This window comes from Salmo salar, chromosome ssa14, assembly GCF_905237065.1.
Source record: "Salmo salar chromosome ssa14, Ssal_v3.1, whole genome shotgun sequence".
Classification (NCBI taxonomy): domain Eukaryota; kingdom Metazoa; phylum Chordata; class Actinopteri; order Salmoniformes; family Salmonidae; genus Salmo; species Salmo salar.
In genome coordinates, this window is record NC_059455.1 from 78,716,014 (window position 1) to 78,742,314 (window position 26,301).

Here is a 26,301-nt window from a genome sequence, read left to right on the forward strand (position 1 = left end):
ACATTATGAGAACTGTGGTGATTCAAACCCCAGCCCAGGGACTCAGAGAGCATATCATTGTTGCCAGCGAGGAGGCTGGCTGTTATTATTTTCCTTCAGTATGTCACAGGGGAGCAGAAAGCGAAAAGAGACTTTGGGGGGGGGGTAACACTGCATGGCTGTCCTCTCTGGCCGGTAGATCTAAGCTGACGTGCGTCCACACACTCTGTCTTGTCACTGTGCCAACCCTCCCAATAGCCATACCTCCCCCCCATTCTCCACACTGCTATTCTTCTGCCAGTCACTCTGGCTTGCTGAATTTATTGCATTGTTGCTCCTACTCTGTTAACTACTCTTCTCTCCCATTCTCTACTTCTCATTCTCTCCCTCAGTCTTCCCTGCTCTTTGCAGGAGTATGACTTTTGTTACGGGCCCCTATCGAGCGCCAGCTGAGGTCCAGGACTGTCCTTTTGTGTGAAATTCTTCTTCTTACCCCCTTCCCCTTTTTCTCCCACTGTTATTTTTCCACCTTTATTTCATCCCCTGTTAGTGTTGTAACTAGGCTTTCTTAAAATCACTCTCTCCCTCGTTTATGTACTTCACTACTTCTATCAAACCCATTTTCTCAGTCTTACCTGAGCTGCCCGGTGCTCCCTCTCCTCCCTCCCTTCCTCCCTCTCTCTCATCGTAGGAGGCTCCAGGAGTAGGACACAAGGAACAGCACCTGCACACTAAGACTCATGCTGATCCGTTGCCCAGGCAACCGCTACATCAGGCTTCGCTTGTGCAAACCATTAGGCATTGCCAGCACACTGCGCTCACACACAAAGACACACAAATACACCCCCACGCAACCACCCTATTAAGGGTTTCCGGCTGGCATACGTCAGTTCTACTGCCTCTCTTTTTCACCCAAAGCTGTTTTTCCAAATCCTTTTTTATTTTAACTGAAGTGAATTAACTCACATTTTCCCCAATCATAAAAGGAGCCTCAGGGAAAACAGAATGCAGTGTGTGAACTTCACACAGTGGTGTAGTGTTTTGTTCAAGAGGCATTTCTCTGGGAATGACACATTCTCTAAAGCAGATCAGATAGAGGGAGGATCTACTTTACCTCCCCAGCTGTGTCGTGATTCCTGAACGGGTGTCAAAACCACACTAGGTCCAATCATTGGACCGTTTCATGACCGCAGGGGACTTCTCCCACTGTTCCAGATTTATAGTGCTGACGCGGACGGATGCAATTGAAAGGGGGCTCGACCGCTCCCATGCGGTTTTTCCCCTCAGTCCGGGTCGGTCAAAATGCAAACATGTCCCTTTCTAAGCATGCCAACATCAATGCCGCTATACCAGGGTTCCAGGAAGTGGTGTTGGAATGGAGCCCCGGGCTGCTGAGCTCACCTGTGGAACGTGTGTGTGTGTGTGTGTGTATGTCTACGTACGTGTGTGCGAACGGGGGGTGTGGTGGGGAGGCCTCTGTTCGCCAGCTCTTCACTTGAACTTCAGTTTAAAACGAGTCAACAATTGCACAATCAATGATTCAGTTCAACGGATTGAGAAATAGTCACCATTACTAAACCACACAGAAAGAGAAGGCACAGAAACACACACACACACACACACACACACACACACACACACACTATAGGGAGGGCCAGTCAGGAGGTCAGACCTACTGGCATCAGGGAGTAGTGTTCTAAATAGTGGTTGGCTGAGTTGAGGTGAGAGACGCATACAGTGTCTTCAGAAAGTATTCCTACAGTGTCTTCAGAAAGTATTCCTGCAGTGCCTTCAGAAAGTATTCCTACAGTGCCTTCAGAAAGTATTCCTACAGTGCCTTCAGAAAGTATTCCTACAGTGTCTTCAGAAAGTATTCCTACAGTGCCTTCAGAAAGTATTCATACAGTGCCTTCAGAAAGTATTCATACAGTGCCTTCAGAAAGTATTCATACCCCTTCACTTATTCATACAGTACCTTCAGAAAGTATTCATACCCATTCACTTATTCATACGGTGCCTTCAGAAAGTATTCATACCCCTTCACTTATTCCACATTTTGTTGTGTTACAGCCTCAATTCAAAATGGATGAAAATGTTGTTGTTTTTTTACACACAATACCCCATAATGGCAAAGTGAAAAAAAATATTTAAAGAATTGCCAATTTATTGAAAATGAAATACAGAAATATATAATTTACCAAAGTATTCACACCCCTGAGTCAATACATTAGAATCACATTTGGCAGCGACTACAGCTGTGAGTCTTTCTGGGTAACAGGGTTCATACAGACAGTGGCAAGTCAAATTCAAGGACTTATAAGTACTTTTTGAAGCACTAATATTTATTTTGGAGGACCATCAATTGGTAATAGTTCCTATTATGCAATTGTTTGTAGTCGCCACCAGGTGGCAGTATATTGCCACAACCTTATGAAGAAAAAAAAAATATGTACTATTCATCACTGCCTTACAAGTTCTACTCAATAATTGTACTACATACACGAATGGTAAGTCAGTATTGATAATGTAATTTCAGTAGTGATGAGAAAAGTTTTGGGACATGCCTACTGGCGAACACACATTTCCTATTCGCATTACTACACAATTCCAGCTTAATGACTATATTGTATTTTTATTGGGCATTTGGGGATCTACTACTTAATATCTACGAAAACGCGTCTTGCATATTCACATATGTTATAGGTTAGACCCTATTGTACATAATCTGAGGTTATGGTGTTGTGCCCACCATTGGTTGAGACACAACATGCTCTTGAAAAATGGGTGGGTGTAATTTCAATCATAGAAATAGAACTCATAGAATGGGCATATCCCTTCAGACAACTGAAATTTATCTGGTGCAACATTGAATTTGAAATTTAACTGAAATTGTCATTTCTAATTAAATACCACAAAGATGGTATTTAATTAATTCACCAAAAATATAAATGCAACATGCAACAATAACAAAGATATACGGGAATCAGTCAATTGAAATGAATTCATTAGGATATGGATTTCACATGACTGGGAATGTTGGTCACAGATACCATAAAAAAAAGGTAGGTGCATGGATCAGAAAACCAGGCAGTATCTGGTGACCACTATTTGCCTCATACAGCGCGACACATCTCCTTTGCATAGAGTCGATCATGCTGTTGATTGTGGGCTGTGGAATGTTGTCTCACTCCTCTTCAATGGCTGTGCGAAGTTGCTGTATATTGGCGGGAACTGAACACACTGTGTACGCGTCGACCCAGAGCATCCCAAACATTTTCAGCTTCCAGGAATTGTGTACAGATCCTTGTGACAGGTGGCCGTGCATTATCATGCTGAAACATGAGGTGATGGCGCCGGATGAATGGCACGACAATGGGACTTCGGGATCTCGTATCTCTGTGCATTCAAATTGCCATTGATAAAATGTAATTCTGTTCATTGTGCGTAGCCTGCCCATACCATAACCCCAACACCACCATGGGGAACTCTGTTCACAACATTGACATCAGCAAACCACTCAGCCACATGACACCATACACGTGGTGTGCGGTTGTGAGGTCAGTTGGACATACTGCCAAATTCTCCAAAACGATGTTGGAGGCGGCTTATGGTAGAGAAATGAACAATACATTCTCTGGCAATAGCTCTGGTGTCTATTCTATTATCTATATTTCTATGATTTCAACAGGTTTCCTATGGAGGACTGACAGTATTGACGTTAATGGTTAAAAAATGTCATTTTTAGCCAGCCAGCAACTTAACCCTGTTGCCCAAAGCTAACGTTATAAGCAGCCAGCTAGCTTTATCTGGCTAGTGAGGCTCGAACAGGACCGGGTTATGTGTTGTGAAGCTTGCCACAATAAGGATTAGGCACAATAGTGGAATTTGCGGTTTGCATTCAAAATAAAAGTATGTCATTGACAGTGATGCAAATGAATACAAATAGTAGAATTATGCCATACTTTTATTTTGAAGGCTAACCGCAAAGTCCACTATTGTGGCTAATCCTTATTGTGGCTAGCATCACATAGATGGGTCCGACCACCATTTAATCAAATAAAAACTGTCTTATAAATTAGGGTTATTTTAGATGATGACACCTAGCTATATAGTTAGCTAGCTAACTACAGCTACTGAAACAGATTGTCGTTTTGCTATGTTTTTGGGGAAGAACACTGTTTCCATCCATGAGCTAGCTAGCTTTATTTTGTGACCAGCACTGTAGGTGCGCGAGTCAACTTTACCAGCATCATAGCATACGTGGCGATGAATCGTTGTGACATATGAAATACGAGTGAGTATAATCAATGTGTAATAACTACGTTAAAAAATGTATGAACGCGTTAAATAATGTGATGTGCAGTCATATTCATTCCTTGATTGGTCACCAAGCTTATTTGACACGTCAAAATAGTGTTATTTGCGTGTATCTTTTTTGACACGCAAAGACCCAAACGACGTTCCATAAAAATCCTGGTTGAGAATGAAACGACTGAACAAATGAACAACGAAACAGCACAGCAAGTAAGTGAAAGAAATAGGTTTTGATTATGGGGACATACGTAAATGCCAACAAAATACATTTTTGGTCAGTGTGGTGTGTGTGTGTGTGTAACCTTTATTTAACTAGGCAAGTCAGTTAAGAACACATTCCTATTTACGATGACGGCCCGGACGACGCTGGGCCAATTGTGCGCCGCCCTATGGGACTCCCAATCACGGCCAGATGTGATACAGCCTGGATACGAACCAGGGACTATAGTGACGCCTCTTGCAATGAGATGCAGTGCCTTAGACCGCTGCATTCATGTGTGTGTGTTAACTATTTAACTGTACTAGAATGCTTCAAAGGCCGCAAAATAATGTAATATCGGTTATCGGTATCGTTTTTTTGGCAAGGAAAATATCAGGTATCGGCCAAAAATGACATACTAGTATGGCATCACTAGTATGTATGGAAGGTTCGTTCAAATCCAAAAGGGTGATGTCAAAAGGTGATTGAGTTCAAATGGATTTAACCTCAAAACAGGATGTCTCAACTCTGACAAGTAAATTATACAGTTGACAATCAATTAATAAACTGTCTTGAGTTCCATTTTAAAGGGTAAGGCACATTCTGAGAAGTACTGAACAGAAATAAAATGTTTCACTGCCTTCACAGTAGGATGCAGGCAACACACATACTAGACACACACACACACACAGGGCCTTCTCTGTGCAGACATGTGGGTGGTGTGAGCACTGGTATTAGTCACCATACAGTGTCTGATAAACAGGCAGTGTTTTTGACAGACATTCAAACCGAAACTGTCTGAAAAGAGCGCATGGTTTGAGAGGAGGTGGGAGGAATAAAAGAAAGTAGGCCTCAAACAGAGAGAGAGAGACAGAGAGAGAATAAAAAACTGAGAACAAGAAAACAACACAAGCGTTCCAATCCCACAGCTTAAAAAATGAACTAGTACGAAGTTAACTCAACTGCAGCTTGAGGGCCTGAGAGTCAAGTCGTGGGTTGGGTTCCTATCCAAGTAACTATCAACGAGTTCTGGCCTATTTCATTGGAAATTCACATCCAAAAATATCTAATTACCTGAATGGACTGCTGCCATCTGAGATTGTTGGAAATTGTCCATCGGTTAAGTGCTTCCTCAAGAACATATGTTCGCCGGTAATGGAGAGGTCATCAGAGCAGACCAAGACCTGCTCTGCCCTCTCCTCTAGGCTAGGTGATTTGTCAGTGAACTCCCACCTCTTTAGAGAAAAAACACCCCCATTGTGATAAAATAATGGAGAGACTGGAGAGACACCCCTGATGGTTTGAATCCCGAACAAATGGTGGGGGGAAAAGGTATTCTAATGTTGTCAAGAGTTACAGCTAAAATACATATTGGAAATCATACGTCTACTTTTCCGTTGTTGAATATAAATCTATCACATTAGCTACCATCTCTTTGGTGGCTTCCAGTGAAAGTGAAAACACAGTGAGCAGTAAAACACACTGCCTTTTCCCTCTTGTAAAGGAGATTGCTTCGAATTTAACCCACATTACAGATGACAGAGTGAACAGCTGGTGTGTGTTTATTCAACGTATTCAATTTCATTCACACAAAATATGACCATAAACATTTGATTTTGTCTCCCTTGTCCCCTCCCTGTCTTTCTCACCTCCCTCCCTTCCTCTTTCCTCTCAAAGTGAAAGGCTTCTCAGGTTCTCAGAGGTCAACACTAAGTTAAACAGACCTCCATAAATCCGTCCCAGCCTGTCTGTTGTACTAGTTACTGTTGCTAAAACCCTGGGTTCTTCCTGCCTCTGGGGCAGAAGTTCCCTTTGTGTGAATCTTGCTGGTTTCTAACACATTCATTTGAAGGAGGAGGTACAGTACAGAGGGACTGGTTTGGCTTCCTAAGCATGACACAACGTGTAGAAATCCATGCACAGGAGTCAGGGTGTTAGCTCTTTCTCTGCACCATTGACTGTAGCTGAGCTAAACTCAAAGTACAGTAGACAGACAGACACTATGCTATACAACATATCGTTTGATTGATTTAACCTTTATTTATCCAGGATGTCTCATTGAGGTCATGAGACCTATTTTACAAGAGAGACCTGGCCAGTAATATATAGGGCATGCTTGTTTGGCTATTTACTTAGGATATTAAGAATCTGGTGTCAAGCATATAGGGTCCAATCCAGGCTCCAATCCAGCCCTGGGTAAAGTGCTTACTAAGCTGACCTAACTGCTTACAGGATGGGGGCTCTTCTCCTGGGAGGAGGACCTAAGTATGGAGGGAAAGGGAATCTCCCAGACTGCGTCACAAATGGCACCCTATTCACTTTATAGTGCACTACTTCTGACCTGGGCCCAAAGTGACTTTTCAGACCCTGACCCTCTGGTGGCCCTGAGCTGGGAATTCAGTGGGGTTCACCGGGCATCAGGACAGAGCAGGGGAGCAGTCAGCAGAGGCCTGGTAGGGCATAGCGCTAACAGAGGAGAGGAGCCAGACCAGCAGCACAGAGCACTCTTAAAGAGCCACTGAACACACCGATTGGCACATATGTTTTCTGTTGCTCATTAGAAAAACTAGACTTCAGTCTTGGAGGTGTTTCCTGACCGATTCCGCGTTTGGTTAATGATGTTTGTCCCTCATGAGAACCTGTAGACACAGAAGCCTATTTCAGTTTCTGAAAAATCATCAGAATTAGTCTAAGATAACTCAAGACATCTGTAATTAATTTTGACGCATTATGTCAAGGATGTTTTAGTTGTGCAATTTTGCAATTAAGGTGTGTGGTGCAGCATTTCTCAAGTAAAAAAATGTGTGACGTGTTATTTTATGTAAACAGACTGCTATTGGATAGAGAGCAATCACCGCAGCTGTCCACCACATGTTAGTGGGTAAATGAACAGTCAAATCAAAACCCGTTGTGACACATGGATGTGACATTTACCCGTTGTGACACATGGATGTTCCAAACCCCGTTTTCGACAAGACTGACTTTATGACCAAAATTATCGTATTTACACTTTGTACTAAATTTTGACACTAGAATAGCTGTTTCTGTCTCACATCAAGACCACATAGGACGTTTTCAAAGGGATTCGTTGCTTTTTAAAGGCAGTCGCTCTTTAACCTCTTGACCAAATAGAGGAGACAAGATATCATGTTACCCTTCTCCCTTCTGAGTGTGTTGGTTTTGGTTAACGAAATATAAAGTCCTGTAAATAAATAAGCTTAACTACAGCAAATGCATTACAGAAAGAAAAAAAACATTACTGTGACCTTGAAACCATAAAAAGACAAGTGAATAGCCTAAATAAATACAGTAAATACACGCACCAAGCAGGAAGAAAAAACACATAATTGTAGTCTTGAAACCATAAACAAGTAAGAATGAGTGTGTGTCTCCCATATCTCTAGTTTACTGTGTGAGTTAGACCAGGGACTCTGACCCCAAAATACCTAACCAGTAACCACTGGCAGCAATGAAGTCATTGATTGCAGATCCATGGGTTGATTATTAACAGACAACATCCCAAATGGCATCCTATTCTCTATACTATGTAGTGCACTACTTTCAACCAGGGCCCATAGGGTAAAGTAATATATAGGGAATAGGGTGCATATTGGGACACAGACAGAGTGATGTTGCTATGGTCAGAAACTACCGTATTGGTGAAATATTCAACTGGCTAACAGCCGTTATACACACACAGAGCACACACTATATCAACCTAAGCTATTACCCAGTTAATGCAATAGCCTATACAGTTTGCAGAGATTTAATGTATTTTTCCCTCTAAAAGGGTAAAATGTAAAACCTTGTTAAATGTGTGGACCCCTGCATAGCAATTGTTCACCATTTTGCAGACAGTGTTTTGTTTGCTAAAGCAGGGGTCCAGACATACTGAGCCTTGGTGAGATTAAACCTTTTATAAGACAGGAGGAATGCAAGCTCGGTGCTATAATAAAAACTGGTGTGGTTAACAAGACTGGGCATTTTCAGGGGCACAATAAAAAGGAATATGAGGTGAGGGTAGCTAGGGGGTGAGCTGAGGTGCTATGCTACTGCAAGTCAACACCGACCAAACAACACAAACTGAACAGTACCAGTCTACACATCATAAAGTTTACAAGACCACTGACATAAATAATCCAACACAAGAAATAATCCAAGATCATGGGCACTTGGTAAGGAGAATAATTACATTTTCAGCAAATATTTTGCATTTTTAATCATGAAAAAAAAGCAGATCCCGAGGAGCTGTGTCTCAATGGTGAATGTATGTATGATGGTCATAGAGTGTGAATCTGTCAGTCAGTGACGGGGGAAGTGGCAGGCTAGACCCAGGGGAACTACTGTTATGACCTGGCGCCTGCCAAGCCAAAGCTGTTGGAAACCAGCTGTTTGAAGTAAACAGCAGACCTGAACGGGGGTCCGGAGTTCCTGACTTCCTGCTTTACTACCCACAAACTGCGTCACAGCATTCCTGTCATGTTGACATCACACACACACACACACACACACACACACACACACACGCACACGCACACGCACACGCACACACACACACACACACACACACACACACACACAGACACACACACACACACACACACACACACACACACACACACACACACACACACACACACACACACCGGAGCTTCACCCTGTTTTAACTTCACCTGTTTGCACCCTGCCCATACAGCTGGGTTGAGAGTCAATAAAACAAAGAATCTTGTGTATCTCTTGACAGGACCCAATGTGAGAACCTAAAGAGAATACATGGTGACACACAGACAAATACACACAAGGGTGGTTCCCTCACTGACATGATTGTTGGTACTCATGGTACCAGTAGTCAGTACAGAGCTTCAAGCCAAAAAGAAAATGGAGGGAACTTTGGCCTTCAACACAGATTTAGATTATTTTCTAAAATATTTACAGTTGAAGTCAGAAGTTTACATACACCTTTACCTGAGTTTAAATGTATTTGGCTTTCACAATTCCTGACATTTAATCCTAGAAGAAATTCCCTGTCTTAGGTCAGTTAGGATCAGCACTATATTTTAAGAATGTGAAATCGCAGAATAATAGTAGAGAATTATTTATTTCAGCTTTTATTTCTTTCATCACATTCCCAGTGGGTCACAAGTTTACATACACTCAATTAGTATTTCGTAGCATTTCCTTTAAATTGTTTCACTTGGGTCAAATGTTTTGGGTAGCCTTCCACAAGCATCCCACAATAAGTTGGGTACATTTTGGCCCAGTCCTCCTGAGAGAGCTGGGGTAATTGAGTCAGGTTTATAGGCACATTTTCTATAGGATTGAGGTCAAGGCTTTGTGATGGCCACTCTAATACCTTGCCTTTGTTGTCCTTAAGACGTTTTGCCACAACTTTGGAAGTATGCTTGGGGTCATTGTCCATTTGGAAGACCCAAGCATTAACTTCCTGACTGATGTCTTGATGTTGCTTCAATATATCCACATCATTTTCCATCCTCATGATGCCATCTATTTTGTGAAGTGCACCAGTCCCTCCTGCAGCAAAGCACCCCCACAACATGATGCTGCCACCCCCGTGCTTCACGGTTGGGATGGTGTTCTTCGGCTTGCAAGCCTCCCCCTTTTCCCTCCAAACATAACGATGGCCAAACAGTTCTGTTTTTGTTTCATCAGACCAGAGGACAATTCTCCAAAAAGTACGATCTTTGTCCCCATGTGCAGTTGCAAACCGTAGTCTGGATTTTTCATGGCGGTTTTGGAGCAGTGGCTTCTTCTTTGCTGAGCGGCCTTTCAGGTTATGTCGATATAGGACTCGTTTTACTGTGGATATAGATACTTTTGTACCTGTTTCCTCCAGCATCTTCACAAGATCCTTTGCTGTTGTTCTGGGATTGATTTGCACTTCTCGCACCAAAGTACGTTCATCTCTAGGAGACAGAACGCGTCTCCTTCCTGAGTGGTATGACGGCTGCGTGGTCCCATGGTGTTTATACTTCCGTACTATTGCTTGTACAGATGAACGTGGTACCTTCAGGCATTTGGAAATTGCTCCCAAGGATGAACCAGACTTGTGGAGGTCTACAATTTTTTTTCTGAGATCTTGGCTGATTTCTTTAGATTTTCCCATGATGTCAAGCAGAGAGGCACTGAGTTTGAAGGTAGGCCTTGAAATACATCCACAGGTACACCTCCAATTGACTCAAATTATGTCAATTAGCCTATCAGAAGCATCTAAAGCCATGACATCATTTTCTGGAATTTTCCAAGCAGTTTAAAAGGCACAGTCAACTTACTGTACCTAAACTTCTGACCAACTGGAATTGTGATACAGTGAATTATAAGTGAAATAATCTGTCTGTAAACAATTGTTGGAAAAATTATTGTGTCATGCACAAAGTAGATGTCGTAACCGACTTGCCAAAACTATAGTTTGAGAAATTTGTGGAGTGGTTGAAAAATTAGTTTTAAATGACTCCATCCTGTGTATGTAAACTTCCGACTTTAACTGTAACTATTTAAATGGGCAAAGCCACTGTTTTTTTTCCTGGAGTTCGATATTTTTTTATAATATTTATTTAACACACTGTATTAGACTAAAAATAACTTTACTAGCCATCTTATCAATGCAATTTGATTTGCTGGTTTTAAGCATTAAACATTCAAATAGCACTTAGTTGACTGTTGCTGGATGTTATCGTCCTCCATCAGCTCCGGCCTGTACCCTACCTGCCCGAGGCTCTCTCCTGGCCCCTTACACTATGTCTGAATTTCTCCTGCTAGGTGACCTAAACTTGGACATGCTTAAATCACCTGACCAAGTCCTAAAGCAATGGGACTCCCTAAATCTTTCTCAGATTATTACCAATCCCACAAGCTATGACTCCAAACACCCAGAAAAGACTACTCTCCTCGATGTTATCCTCACAAATAATCCTGATAGGTATCAGTCTGGTGTTTTCTGTAATGACCTTAGTGATGACTGTTTTACAGCCTGTGTTCGTATTGGCTGCTCAAGGAAACGATCTGTCCTGATTTGTCATAGACGCTTGCTAAAAAACTTTAATGAGCAAGCCTTCCTTCATGGCCTGGCCTTTGTAAATTGGTATAGAATCAGTTTGATCCCCTCTGTCGAAGATGCTTGGACCTTCTTTTTTGATATTTCAAGTGATATTGTTAACAAACATGCCCCCATAAAGAAAATTACAATTAAAAACAGGTTCAGCCTCTGGTTCGACTGTGATCTTGCAGAGTTACTACACCTAAAGAATTGCATTTGGCGAACGGCTCGGTACACGCATACTCAGGCTGACTGGCTCTCGTTTAGGCAAGTGAGAAATAAGTCCACTCTGGCTATCCGGAAGGCCAAAGTTAGTTACTTTAAGGAGCAGTTCTCTCTCTGTTGGTCTAACCCTAAGAAGTTCTGGAAAACGGTTCAAGACCTGGAAAATAAACCCTCCTCCTCACAGCTGCCCATGTCCCTTAAAGTTGACTATGTGGTTGTTACTGATGGCTGAGCGCTTTAACCTGTATGGGCTAGGGGGCAGTATTTTCACGGCCGGATGAAAAACATTCCCAATTTAAACAGGTTACTACTCTGGCCAAGAAACTAGAATATGCATATTATTAGTAGATTTGGATAGAAAACACCCTACAGTTTCTAAAACTGTTTGAATGGTGTCTGTGAGTATAACAGAACTCATATGGCAGCAAAAACCTGAGAAGATTCTGTACAGGAAGTACCCTCTCTGACCATTCCTTGGGCTTCTTGGCTTTGTTTATTGAAAATTTAGGATCTTTGCTGTAACGTGACACTTCCTACGGCTCCCATAGGCTCTCAGAACCCGGGAAAAAGCTGAATGATGTAATTCCAGCCCCAGGCTGAAAAATTTTAGCGCCTTTGGTTAAGTGGTATATCAGAGGACCATCAGACTGAGGCTCGTGCACGAGGGGATCCCATGTTTTTATTTTCTCTCTCTTTGAACGTAAACACGCTTTCCCGGTCGGAATATTATCGCTTTTTTACGAGAAAAATGGCATAAAAATTGATTTTAAACAGCGGTTGACATGCTTCGAAGTACGGTAATGGAATATTTAGAAAACTTTTGTCACGAAATGCGTCGTGCGCGTCACCCTTCTTTACACTTCGGATAGTGTCTTGAACGCACGAACAAAACAGAGGATATTTGAACATAACTATGGATTATTTTGAACCAAACCAACATTTGTTATTGAAGTAGAAGTCCTGGGAGTGCATTCTGACGAAGAACAGCAAAGGTAATAACATTTTTCTTATAGTAAATCTGACTTTGGTGAGGGCTAAACTTGCTGGGTGTCTAAATAGCTAGCCCTGTGATGCCGGGCTATCTACTTAGAATATTGCAAAATGTGCTTTCACCGAAAAGCTATTTTAAAATCGGACATAGCGAGTGCATAGAGGAGTTCTGTATCTATAATTCTTAAAATAATTGTTATGTTTTTTGTGAACGTTTATCGTGAGTAATTTAGTAAATTCACCAGAAGTTTGCTAGTTCTGAACGTCACATGCTAATGTAAAAAGCTGTTTTTTGATATAAATATGAACTTGATTGAACAAAACATGCATGTATTGTATAACATAATGTCCTGAGATTGTCATCTGATGAAGATCATCAAAGGTTAGTGCTGCATTTAGCTGTGGTTTGGGTTTATGTGACATTATATGCTAGCTTGAAAAATTGGTGTCTGATTATTTCTGGCTGGGTACTCTGCTGACATAATCTAATGTTTTGCTTTCGTTGTAAAGCCTTTTTGAAATCGGACAGTGTGGTTAGATTAACGAGAGTCTTGTCTTTAAAATGGTGTAAAATAGTCACATGTTTGAGAAATTGAAGTAATAGCATTTCTAAGGTATCTGAATAACGCGCCACGGGATTCCACTGGCTGTTACGTAGGTGGGACGAAATCGTCCCACTGGCCCTAGAGAAGTTAACCTTGTTCTGAAACACCTCCAAAGCAAAGGTAATGTGGTTTGATAAGAAGAATGCCCCTCTCCCCACAGGTGTGATTACTACCTCTGAGGGTTTAGAGCTTGAGGTAGTCACCACATACAAGTACTTGGGAGTATGGCTAGACGGTACACTGTCCTTCTCTCAGCACATATAACTTTAGCTGCAAGCTAAAGTTAGAGGAAACCAAGTCTAGATTTATCGTAAATCGCTCCTCTTTCACCCCAGCTGCCAAACTAACCCTGATTCAGATGACCATCCTATCCATGCTAGATTACGGAGACATAATTTATAGATCAGCAGTTAAGGGTGCTCGTCACTGCAATCTATGCTCTTCTGTAAACTGGTCCTCTGTATACCCGTCGCAAGACCCACTGGTTGACTCTTATTTATAAAACCCTCTTAGGCCTCACTCCCCCTATCTGAGATATCTACTGCAGCCCTCATCCTCCACATTTAACACCCGTTCTGCCAGTCACATTCTGTTAAAGGTCCCCAAAGCACACACATCCCTGGGTCGCTTGTCTTTTCAGTTCGCTGCAGCTAGCGACTGGAACAAGCTGCAACAAACACTCAAACTGGACAGTTTTATCTGAACTTCTTCATTCAAAGACTCAATCATGGGACACTCTTACTGACAGTTGTGGGTGCTTTGCGTGATGTATTGTTGTCTCTATCTTCTAGCCCTATGTGCTGTTGTCTATGACCAATAATGTTTGTACCCTGTTTTGTGCTGCTACCATGTTGTGTTGCTACCATGTTGTTGTCATGTTGTGTTGCTACCATGCTGTGTTTTCATGTGTTGCTGCCATGCTATGTTGTTGTCTTAGGTCTCTCTTTATGTAGTGTTGTGTTGTCTCTCTATCGTGACGTGTGTTTTGTCCTATATTTTTATTTTATTTATTTTTAATCTCAGCCCCCTTCCCCGCAGGAGGCCTTTTGCCTTTTGGTAGTCCGTCATTGTAAATAAGAATTTGTTCTTAACTGACTTGCCTAGTTAAATGAAGGTTAAATAAAAATAAAAAATAAATTCTGTCAGGCTACATACAGTAATGTTGCCTTGAGGTCTGAGCATTATCATGTGATGGCACGAGTCAGTTTGGGGAGTATTTTAGTACTTTATTAGGATCCCCATTAGCTACTGCTAAAGAAGCAGCTACTCTTCCTGGGGTCCACACAAAACATGACATATTACATAACATTAATAGGCAAGTACAGTACATCCCTAGGATAGAACTACTTACTTCCCTCAATTCCGGCTTATCTGCCCTGGGCTCTTTCTGTAATTCCGACCGAATTTTCGGGCTACCCAGAAGAAAATGCCAACGTAACAGAGGCAAGAGAAGGGGGATCCTGGCAAGATTAAGGTGAAGGGAAACCCAGCCACCTCTTCCCTCCATTCTACTGGCCAATGTACAGTCACTTGATAATAAGATGGATGACCTCCGATCGCGGATTTGCTACCAACGGGAGTCTCGCAACTGCAATATTCTCTGCTGTTCTGAAACATGGCTCTTGGACAAGATACCCCCATGGCTATCCAACTTGATTGATTCTCCATTCACCGTGCCGACAGGACAGTGGATTCTGGGAAATCAAGGGGGGAGGGGGTTGCCACTTCATCAACAACAACTGGTGTGTTGTCTTGAGCATAGTGGATGTGTCGACCCATTGTTCACCCATCTTGGAATACCCGATGGTCAAATGCCGACCCTTTTACCTCCCGAGAGAGTTTTTAGCTGTTATCGTGACTATTGTATATCACCTCAGGACAAGAAAAATAACAAGCTGGGACTTAACGAAATGTACGAGGCTATAACCAAGCAGGAAAACGTGCATCCTTCTTGCCGGCGATTTTAATTCTGAGTTATTAAGACACGTGATGTCCAACTTCCATCAACACATCTCCCTCGCCACTTGGGGCGATAAAGTCCTAGACCACTGTTTTACCCACAAGCAAGAATACAAGGCCCTTCCTCGTTTGCCATTCGTAAAATCAGATCATGACTCCATATTCCTGCTTCCTGTTTACAAGCAGAAGCTGAAACACGAATTACCCGTGACTGGCTCCATTGAGAATTAGTCTCCAGAATCAGAGATTATGCTACAGGACTGCTTTGCTAGTGCTGATTGGAATATGTTTCGAGATAACATTGACAAGCTAACCACCTCCGTCACCGGCTTCATTAGGAAATGCTTCGCCGACGTTGTCCCCACAGTTACTTTTTGCTGCTTTCCCAATCAAAAGCCCTGGATTAACACTGAGGTTAGATAGGGCTACCCCACACAGGGCTATCGCAGACAACCGAGGCTACGGCTGAGAATAAGAACAAGAAGTCCTGAAATGACCATCGCAGAGTCATCAAACGAGCAAAAGGACAATATAGGAATAAGGTGGAATGATATTACACAGGCTTCGACACCTGGCGCGTGTGGCAGGGGCTACAGTCCATTACGGAATACAAAGGAAGACCCAGCCTCGATCTGCTCAAAAATGCCTCTACCAGATGTACTCAAAGCATTTTATGCATGCTTTGACAATAACAACATCGTGCAAGGTGTGAGGATTGCCACCAACCCAGAAGATTGGGTGATCTCACCCCCGAGGCCGATGTGAGTAAAGTCTTTAATCAGGTCAATATCCGCAAGGTCGCGGGCCCATTGATTTGCATACCGCCCCAACAGATCCATAGACGACCCAATCTCAATTGAACTCCACACTGCCCTCACCCAACTAGATAAGAGGAATACTTATGTGAGAATGCTGTTCACTGACTACAGCTCAGCGTCCAACACCATTCTCCCCTCCAAGCTCATCACCAAGCTTAGGACCCTTGGACTGAACACCTCCCTCTGCAACTGGATCTTGGACTTTCTGGCAGGCCAACCCCAGGTGGTAAGGGTAGGCAATATCACCTCCGCCACGCTGACCCTCAACACAGGGCCCCCTCAGAGGTGTGTCCTTAGTCCCCTGTTGTACTCGCTGTTCACCTACGACTGCATGGCCACCCACGACTCTAACACCATCATCAAGTTTGCTGACGACAACGGTGGTAGGCCTGATCACCGGCAACGATGAAACAGCCTATATGGATGAGATCAGTGACCTGACAGTGTGGGGCCGGAACAACAACCTCTCCCTCAACAGTGGAGCGGGTCGAGAGCTTCAAGCTCCTCTATGTCCAAATCACTAAATGGTCCACACACACCGCACCATTGTGAAGAAGGCACAACAGCACCTCTTCCCCCTCAGGAGGTTGAAAAGGTTTGGCATGGGCCCTCAAATCCTCAAAATGTTTTACAGCTGTACCATTGAGAGCATCTTGACTGGCTGCATCACTGCTTGGTATGTCAATAGCACTGCCCCCAATCGCATGGCGCTACAGAAGGTGGTGTGGACAGCCCAGTATATCACTGGGGCCGAGCTCCCTGAACATCCAGGACCTTTATATCAGGCAGTGTGAAAGGAAGGCCTGGAAAATCATTAGTCTCAAACCACCCAAGCCATAGACTGTTCTCTCTGCTTTCGCACGGCAAGCAGTACTAGTTCAAGTCTGACACCAACAGGCTCCTGAACAGCTTCTATCCCCATGGCATAAGACTGTTTAAATAGCTAAGAAAATGGCTACACGGACTGAGTTTAACTTAGTGCAAAAAGAACAATAAAATACAGTCTCTATGCACACTCACAGGGCCCTACACACTATGCACTCATATCTCCCTCACTAGCTTTAAGCACCAGCTGTCAGAGCAGCTCACAGATCACTGCACCTGTAGATAGCCCATCTGTAAACAGCCCGTCTATCTACCTACCTCATCCCCATACTGTATTTAGTTATCTTGCTCCTTTGCACCCCGGTATCTCTACTTGCACATTCATCTTCTGCACATCTACCATTCCAGTTTTTAATTGCTATATTGTAATTACTTCGCCACCATGGCCTATTTATTGCCTTAACTTACCTCATTTGCACTCACTGTCTATAGACTTTTTGTTTTCTTTTGTTCTACTGTATTATTGACTGTATGTTTTGTTTATTCCATGTGTAACTCTGTGTTGTTGTATGTGTCGAATTGCTATGCTTTATTTTGGCCAGGTCGCAGTTGCAAATGAGAACTTGTTCTCAACTAGCCTGCCTGGTTAAATAAAGGTGAAATAAATAAATAAAATAAATGCACACTGATACTCCAACACACATACAAAAACTCACTCCATCATTTGCTCACACACACATAATATGCACATAAATTTATACTGACTCTACACACACCCACTCACATACAATCATCATATACGCTGCTGCTACTTTGTTTATCATATATTCTGACGCCTAGTCACCTTACCCTTAACATATCGACGTCTATCGATCCAGTATGCCTGCACATTGTAAATATGGTACTGGAACTGACCCTGTATATAGTACGCTTACTTATTTTATGGTGTTCTTCTTATTTTTATATATTTTGTGTTTTTGTTCTACCGTGTTATTTTCAGTATTACATTGTTATTGATTACTGCATCGTTGGGGTTAGAGCATGCAAGAAAGGCATTTCACAGTACTTGTGCATGTGACATTAAAACTTGAAACGTATGCCTACATAATCACACACAATAAAAAAAAATGGAATGGGAGGAGGGTGTGTGGGGTTCCCAAGAAGAACGTTACAAGGATCTGAGTGGTATGACTCTCACTTCAGCAGAATGTGAGTTTGCCTGTGATAGCATGCCACGCCACACACTAAGCAGCATAGCATTTCCTGTCTGACTAATCAACTCCTTAGCACAGAGGGGGAGAGGTGATGAAACAGGTCAAAGGTCAAAAGCCACAATACAGAAGCTGTAAACGACCCTGTGTCTATTCAATATAAAGTACCAGAAGCTGTAAGATACTCTTATACTATTTGTAATGGTGGATTTACATCTACAGGCACCAAGTAATAACTATTATTTTTAATATATCTGATCCTCTCATTTCCTTGAGCTCCTATTGAAACTTCACTGAGAAACTTCAGATGGAAAAAGAGAGGGAGACTACAGATGTTGGATCTTAATTTGAGCCAGTTTTGTACAGCAGGAAAATAATCCTGCAGCATCAGGAAATGTGGATTATTATATGGATTAAAATTCATGGGTATTTTTGTAGGGGTTGAAACATTTTTGTAAGGGAAAATCAAGTCGGAAATTTCAAAGTGGAAATTTCTCCTGCAACGGGGTGATCAAATTCAGGTCCTACTTCTGTATGAGAGGAGACTATGGGGTAAGAGGAACAGAGGAATGCATCAGAGAGAACGGGACAGGACATCCTTGTTCACTGCAGTATTTGCATGTGTAACAAAACAAAATCCATACTTTTCCAGAGGAAACAATTGAGGAAATATCAATCTTCCTTCCATTCCTTCATTAATTAGGTCCTGCCTTTAGGTGACAGACATTTCTTCTTTTTAATTTGCTCATTCACATTGATTGATCCTAACAGCTCCTCAAAATGATGTTGCCCCAAACCCACCCTTTAGACCACATATGTACAGCTGGCATGGATATACCCACATTACATGACATTTACATTACCTCTGCCTAGCCCTGCTACTAATAAAACTGGGTGTTTCCACTCGCTCTAAAATAGTAACTGGTCTAACGTGGCTGGGGAAATGTACTATCTCACAGTCCTCCATTGGGCAATCTGCTATTATAAAACTAAATTATTTACGTTGTTTGGCCAAGTAAGCTCAAAGCAATAAACTTGTGGGTGGGGGTGGGGGGTGTTATAATAAATAAACAGTAAAATCTGGGTCGCTGCTTGCCGACATTGGCAAAGTACGTTCTTTTCTAATTTTATTCTTATGGACTTTGCATGCAACACACATAGAAACACACACAAACATCTAAATAAATCCATTACTAGTGTACATGCCTTAGGTTTCGACAGATACTTCGCCTCTGCGATAACGCATAATTGTCCGATAATTAGCCTATCAAAGGCAAATGATAAAGTTGAAGAAAAGCTCTGTTCTTGATTAACAGTCATGCATTTGTAAACATAAGCCGTTATAGCCTACACACTAACATATGGACTCCAACAACACAAAGGGAGGTTCCACCATAGAACGACACAATTGATTCTAGTTGTTTACTTACTATAGGTTCCACAGCACACACTGATTGGAAAACTAAGCACTAATAGTTAAGACAATTGTGTAACAAAAGACAAAACTAAAAAAAAATCACAAAAGGAAAGTGGACAACCACGGCTCAGCAGATTCTATAGACATTTGGTCAGCAAGTGTGGACAGAGAAGTGGTTAGGGGGCAAGTGTGGACAGAGAAGTGGGTAGGGGGCAAGTGTGGACAGAAGTCTGTAAGGGAGTAGGGGACTGTGGGAGGACAGATGGCTCAGTGATCCCTTCTATCTATTTCTCCCTCCATCTCTCGCTTTTGAATATTAAATTATAGTCTGAACTAAGATGACCTTCCTTTTTTTAAAGACCTTTCATTTGTTTACCGAGGATAGTACACTTAGTAACAATTTACAGGGAGTCCTGAGTTTGATAAAATCAATAAAAACATACACATTACATGCCCCCCAAAAAATGTAACAACACAGCACACATGACATGACATAGGCCTACACACACGGGCATTTAAAACACAGCAATTCAGGTTGGCAACTCACCTTTAAGGTTCTTCGGGTTGTTCTGCTTGGTTCGGGGCATCTTTTCTTGTTGGTTGTTTCACTGACACATCTTCTGAAAGGTTGTCAATTCTCTAATGCAGGTGGACCTCGAGAACACCCTCTGGGTTCATCTACAAAGCACACATACACACACCAGAGAGGGTCAGTGTCAACTCAACACACCATAGATCAATAAACACTAAGCAGCCCTTATCTTCTTACTAAATGTGCGTGTGTGCTGTGGCTGTCTGTGTGCAGTCTCCCGTCCTCTCACTTGGCAAGAATCAGAAAGGACATTGCTGTTGTTGCGTCTGTCAGTTTAACAGTTGTCCCTGTCTAAATTCTAATTCCAGTCCAAACCTGCACGGTCTACATTTTTATTCTAGTCCAAACGTACACGGTCTAAATTCTTATTCCAGTCCAAACGTACACAGTATAAATTCTAATTCCAGTTCAAACATACAAGGCTTACATTCTTGTTCCAGTCCAAACGTACACAAAACAAAGCCCAGTGAGCACAATACGTTGAAAAGACGTTTATCAACGTCTTGTCAACATCTTTTGCCCATAGGGAGGCTCCTGCTAAGTTTGATGGCATGACATAATATCCAATACAGCACCACTGACAGTGTGCTCCTCTACCGATATCAGGTGAGTTCTGGACCGACTCTGAGACGCGAATGCATCTCTCTCCATATAAATATAAACCTTGGAGTGGCTATCTATAGTCTGATCTAAACCAAGAGGAGATGGCTGTTTTTTTGGTAAACAGCTGATTGACAAGTCCATGTCAGATACACTGCCCTGCCCTTCGCTTTGACGACACACACATTTCAGATGACGAAAGACGCAAACAATAAGGCCTTGTGTCTGGCGGGTAGTCAGCGCTCCAGGGTGCTTAGGCGGTTAGCGGGCTACAATCAGACGGATCTTCTTGTAAAAGTGAACACTCCATAGATCATTGCATCACCATCAGACATAAGCAAACACTGAAAGGGCATCTTGATCTCATAGCTGTATGGTATCTGTTTAATCTTATTGTATTGCTGCTAATGATACAATTTTTACAGTGGATGAAAAGTTACTAATTTTAGACTTCATGCAAATCTGAGCTCTGTAAAAGAAACATCAGCAGACACCATCAGCAGTATGCTGAAGCTAAATGTTACCAAATCTTGACCTTTCAAAAACCCAAAGCAAAGCAAAGAGCAAGCAGAATGAATGATCAGCAGAGCTCCCATCAGTCCCTCCCGATACATTTCTATAGACCTATAGCCTACATAAATGATCTATAGCCTACATAGAATTCACATGCATTGCTCTAGTCTATACATTATCTATACATAAAAATAAATGTATTGAAAATGACTAAACCTTTTACATATTATATTCTGTATTATGTTTATAGATAACTCCCTACATGATCTTCCTGAAAGAACCTCGTCTGGTCATAACAGTCAACCTAGATCAATCCCTTCCACTGTACATTATGTTCCACCATCCAGTCTGTTCCGTTTGCCAATGTTACATAACAGTCCGTTACTACAGCTGTAGGATGTTTTACCATATACTGGTACACGTGCGCTGCTACAGCAATGACATCATTGAGCTCGCAAAATATATCGGCAGTAATGTACACAGCGCATGCACCAGGTCACAGAGCCCAGCAAGAACGACAATGAAAGTCATACAATCAAACATGTTCATAAGCTCCCACCTGCCCCCCAGAGAGAACGAAGGACAGGTCGAATACCTCCAGTTCAGACGATGCTGGTGATTTGGAGGAGAGCGAGACGTGCGTGTGCGGCACGCGTGTCAGCTGAGAAATATTTGAGGAAACACCCCGAAACTGACAGCTTGATGAGGATGCCACAATAAGCGGCTAAGTAAATGTTGCAGTAGGCCTAGTCCTATAGCTGTCCGAGAGGAATGTTCTCCCTGAGTCCCTGACGACAGACTTCCGCCTCATTCAACACATACCTAGGAGGATTCCTTCCAGTCACCTTGCAGCATTCTACAGCAACATTGTAACCGCATGTAAAAACAATGGACATGATGTCCTTCATTATGAAATATGAATACTGAATAGCCAAACCCCTGTGACATAATCAAATGCCTCTATCTATCCAACCAATAACGGTGGCTTCAAATGACACATCTAAAACAGGTAAACAACCCTGTTTGCTTGTAGGCATGCATCAATGTCTTTATACAATACATGTTACATCACAACATTCCCATCTTATTGTGAAGGAATGCAGTCTAAATAAAAAACAATGACTGGGTTATAGCGTATTTTATGCCTGTAGCACAAGCAACACATGAACGCGCTTTAACTGAGGGAGGAGTCAGGGAAAACCCCTCGCTCTCTGCAACACTACGGCGGCACTTCCCTAATTCAACAAATATGCGACATTATTTTTCAACACTTTCTCATGTGTTGTGTAATATCTATGTATCATATAAATGGCTAATGTATCAGATAAATGGCAACAGATCAGTCTTACCTATTGGCGCACAAGACAGGCACATTCAGTAGCAAGCAAGACAGCAACATTACACACACCACATTAGATTGCTGCAGACGTATAACGTTACACCAAAACAACGATTCTGTGGTAAGCAACGACGGTTCTGAAAGCTTAACTTGTTTGATCCCAAAATTTGACATTCCTTCTTTGCAAACGTGAAAGCACAGGCGTGAGCTAAAAGAAACACAACGGTGAATACATTGAATACAAATAACTAGCCGAACCAGCAAGAACGTCCCCGACAGGCGTTGTAGCCTACACGATCGCCCAGTGAGAGTACTACCCCAGAACACTTCCACATGCATGCAGCCCAAAGTTTCAACCACATTTACGACAAATAAATATCCACAAACTATATATATATATATATATATATATATATATATATATATATATATATATATATATATATATATATATATATACTTACAAGTGAGGTCTTAATAGTTGTCAAGGATTTCTGGTGTAACACACCTTAAGGGTAAAGGTCTGTTTTTGTCGCTTCTCCCTCTCTCACTTTCTATTGCAGGAAACAGACAGGCCAACTGACGTCAACGGGGGTCCCGTCTCCGCCTCCCAACCACAGGATGTCATCTCCGGGAGGTATGCGACGATCAAACTACGACCAAATAAATTACTAAAAACAATATCACCAGGGCCTTATTTTTTACCATATTCATTAAAATATATTTCAAACGTATATTAAGTAAGTTTAGAACATATTTACGACTGAAACCGTGTCTAAAATAGTGTTTATTTTAAGCGTCGTTTGTCGTGCACCCCCTAAAGATCTTCCCTTTGCACATAGTTTGGGACTGACAGTTTTCCCGGAGGTTCCTTGTTGTCAGGTCACGTTGCGCCCATCCACTGCCGACTGGGCTTTCCCATGCAGATCTCCCATTGCAATTACTAAACCATTTATTTTCAAGCCTAACAGACTTTGAACTTGTCTGAGGTACTGAAGCAGGATGAGTTTGAAAATCGAAGATTATATAGCATAGGTCATAGCTACAGTAGGGTGCCATACAGTGATTGCAGTCGGGTTTTGTATAGCCTGCATTATAGTTTTTTCCCCATCCATAGAGTATTAATCCAATTTAATTGAACTTGTTTTCATTTTAATGAAATTAAACATGAAATTACATACTAGTCTTCTATAATAAATTGTATAAGATGCACCTGGCAGAATACTCCATATTTGACTGTTACTGAATTGCATTTATGCAACTAAGAAAGGCCTATTCCCAATGGAATTGTATCTTGCACATCTTATCCCTTTGGTTAGAGTATGCCTTCTACTTCCTTATTATTTTGTATAACATGACTTTCCAGGTTCTTACTTTTCTGAATAGTACATTTTTCTCATTCAATAAAATATGTTGGCTATTTGAGGTCCACATCAGGTTAAGTAAGATAAGCTACTATGGGAATTGTATCTATGGGAGTTTTATCTAATAGAGATATACTTCAACATACTGTACAGTAGTTGGAATTCTTGCTACTGCAATAAATTGAGTCACAGCACCCCATTGTCTGCTAAGAGAAGATACATGTGAATTCAGATGATGCTGCGTGTGGGCTATTTTTAACCCATGCCTGTGTGCCTCAAATCATGATTGCTACCACTGTGTTCAGCTATGACACATCACCTAATGAAAAAGGTCAAGGTATATTTTGGTCGTTGCGAACAGAAATACTTCACTAATGAACATGGTGGTAGAAGTGGCAGTTTTTCTATGTGGAACAGATTCCCCACACAATGGTCAACAACCTGGTCAAAAGTAATGCACTATGTAGGGAATGGGGTGCCATTTGGGGCACAACCTACGGTTGAAGTCGAGAGTTTACATACACTTTAGCCAAATACATTTAAACTCAGTTTTTCACAATTCCTGACATTTAATCCTAGCAAAAAAATTCCCTGTCTTAGGTCAGTTAGGATCACCACTTTATTTTAAGAATGTGAAATGTCAGAATAATAGTAGAGAGAATGATTTATTTCAGCTTTTATTTCTTTCATCACATTCCCAGTGGGTCACAAGTTTACATACACTCAATTAGTATTTGATAGCATTGCCTTTAAATAGTTTAACTTGGGTCAAATGTTTTGGGTAGCCTTCCACAAGCTTCCCACAATAAGTTGGGTGAATTTTGGCTGTTGTAACTGAGTCAGTTTGTAGGCCTCCTTGCTCGTGCACGCTTTTTCAGTTCTGCCCACAAATGTGCTATAGGATTGAGGTCAGGGCTTTGTGATGACCACTCTAATAATTTGACTTTGTTGTCCTTAAGCCATTTTGCCACATCTTTGGAAGTATGCTTGGGGTCATTGTCCATTTGGAAGACCCATTTGCGACCAAGCTTTAACTTCCTGACTGATGTCTTGAGATGTTGCTCCAATATATCCACATAATTTTCCTTCCTCGTGTTGCCATCTATTTTGTGAAGTGCACCAGTCCCTCCTGCATTAAAGAACCCCAACAACATGATGCTGCCACCCCCGTGCTTCACGGTTGGGATGGTGTTCTTCATCTTGCAAGCCTCCCCTTTTTCCTCCAAACATAATGATGGTCATTATGGCCAAACAGTTCTGTTTTTGTTTCATCAGACCAGAGGACAATTCTCCAAAAAGTACGATCTTTGTCCCCATGTGCAGCTGCAAACATTAGTCTGGCTTTTTTATGGCGGTTTTGGAGCAGTGGCTTCTTCCTTGCTGAGCAGCCTTTCAGGTTATGTCGATAAAGGACTCATTTTACTGTGAAAATAGATACTTTTGTACCTGTTTCCTCCAGCATCTTCACAAGGTCCTTTGCTGTTGTACTGGGATGGATTTGCACTTCTCGCACCAAAGTACATTCATCTCTAGGAGACAGAACGCGTCTCCTTCCTGAGCGGTATGACAGCTGCGTGGTCCCATGGTGTTTATACTTGCGTATTATTGTTTGTACAGATGAACGTGGTATCTTCAGGCATTTGGAAATTGCTCCCAAGAATGAACCAAACTTGTGGAGGTCTACCATTTTCTTCTGAGGTCTTGGCTGATTTCTTTTGATTTTCCCATGACGTCAAGCAGAGGCACTGAGTTTGAAGGTAGGCCTTGAAACACATCCACAGGTACACCTCCAATTGACTCAAATTATGTCAATTAGCCTATCAGAAGCTTCTAAAGGCATGAGATCATTTTCTGGAATTTTCCAAGCTGTTTAAAGGCACAGTCAACTTACTGTACGTAAGCTTCTGACCCACTGGAATTGTGATACAGTGAATTATAAGTGAAATAATCTGTCTGTAAACAATTGTTGGAAAAATGACTTGTGTCATGCAGAAAGTAGATGCCCTAACCGACGTGCCAAAACTATACATTTACATTACATTTAAGTCATTTAGCAGACGCTCTTATCCAGAGCGACTTACAAAATGGTGCATTCACCTTATGATATCCAGTGGAACAACCACTTTACAATAGTGCATCTAAATCTTTTAAGGGGGGGGGTTAGAAGGATTACTTTATCCTATCCTAGGTATTCCTTAAAGAGGTGGGGTTTCAGGTGTCTCCGGAAGGTGGTGATTGACTCCGCTGTCCTGGCGTCGTGAGGGAGCTTGTTCCACCATTGGGGTGCCAGAGCAGCG

General features: G+C 42.0%; 1 protein-coding gene across 3 annotated transcripts in view; it reads right to left on the reverse strand.

The window, feature by feature from the left end:
* Window positions 1-23,232, reverse strand: part of LOC106570361 (zinc finger protein 40) — an 88,464-nt gene extending 65,232 nt beyond the window's left edge. Inside the window, exons 1-2 of one of the 3 annotated variants that reach the window (XM_014142585.2) lie at window positions 23,105-23,232; window positions 20,144-20,274 (exon numbers count right to left, since the gene is read on the reverse strand). In XM_014142585.2, the coding sequence (XP_013998060.1) occupies window positions 20,144-20,183 (40 nt within the window). In that variant the 5' untranslated portion in view covers window positions 20,184-20,274; window positions 23,105-23,232. Of the gene's footprint in view, window positions 1-20,143; window positions 20,275-21,896; window positions 22,924-23,104 lie in introns of those variants that run through there. The other 2 variants (XM_014142586.2, XM_014142587.2) reach the window with 2 other exon arrangements.
* Window positions 23,233-26,301: the final 3,069 nt, after the last annotated feature.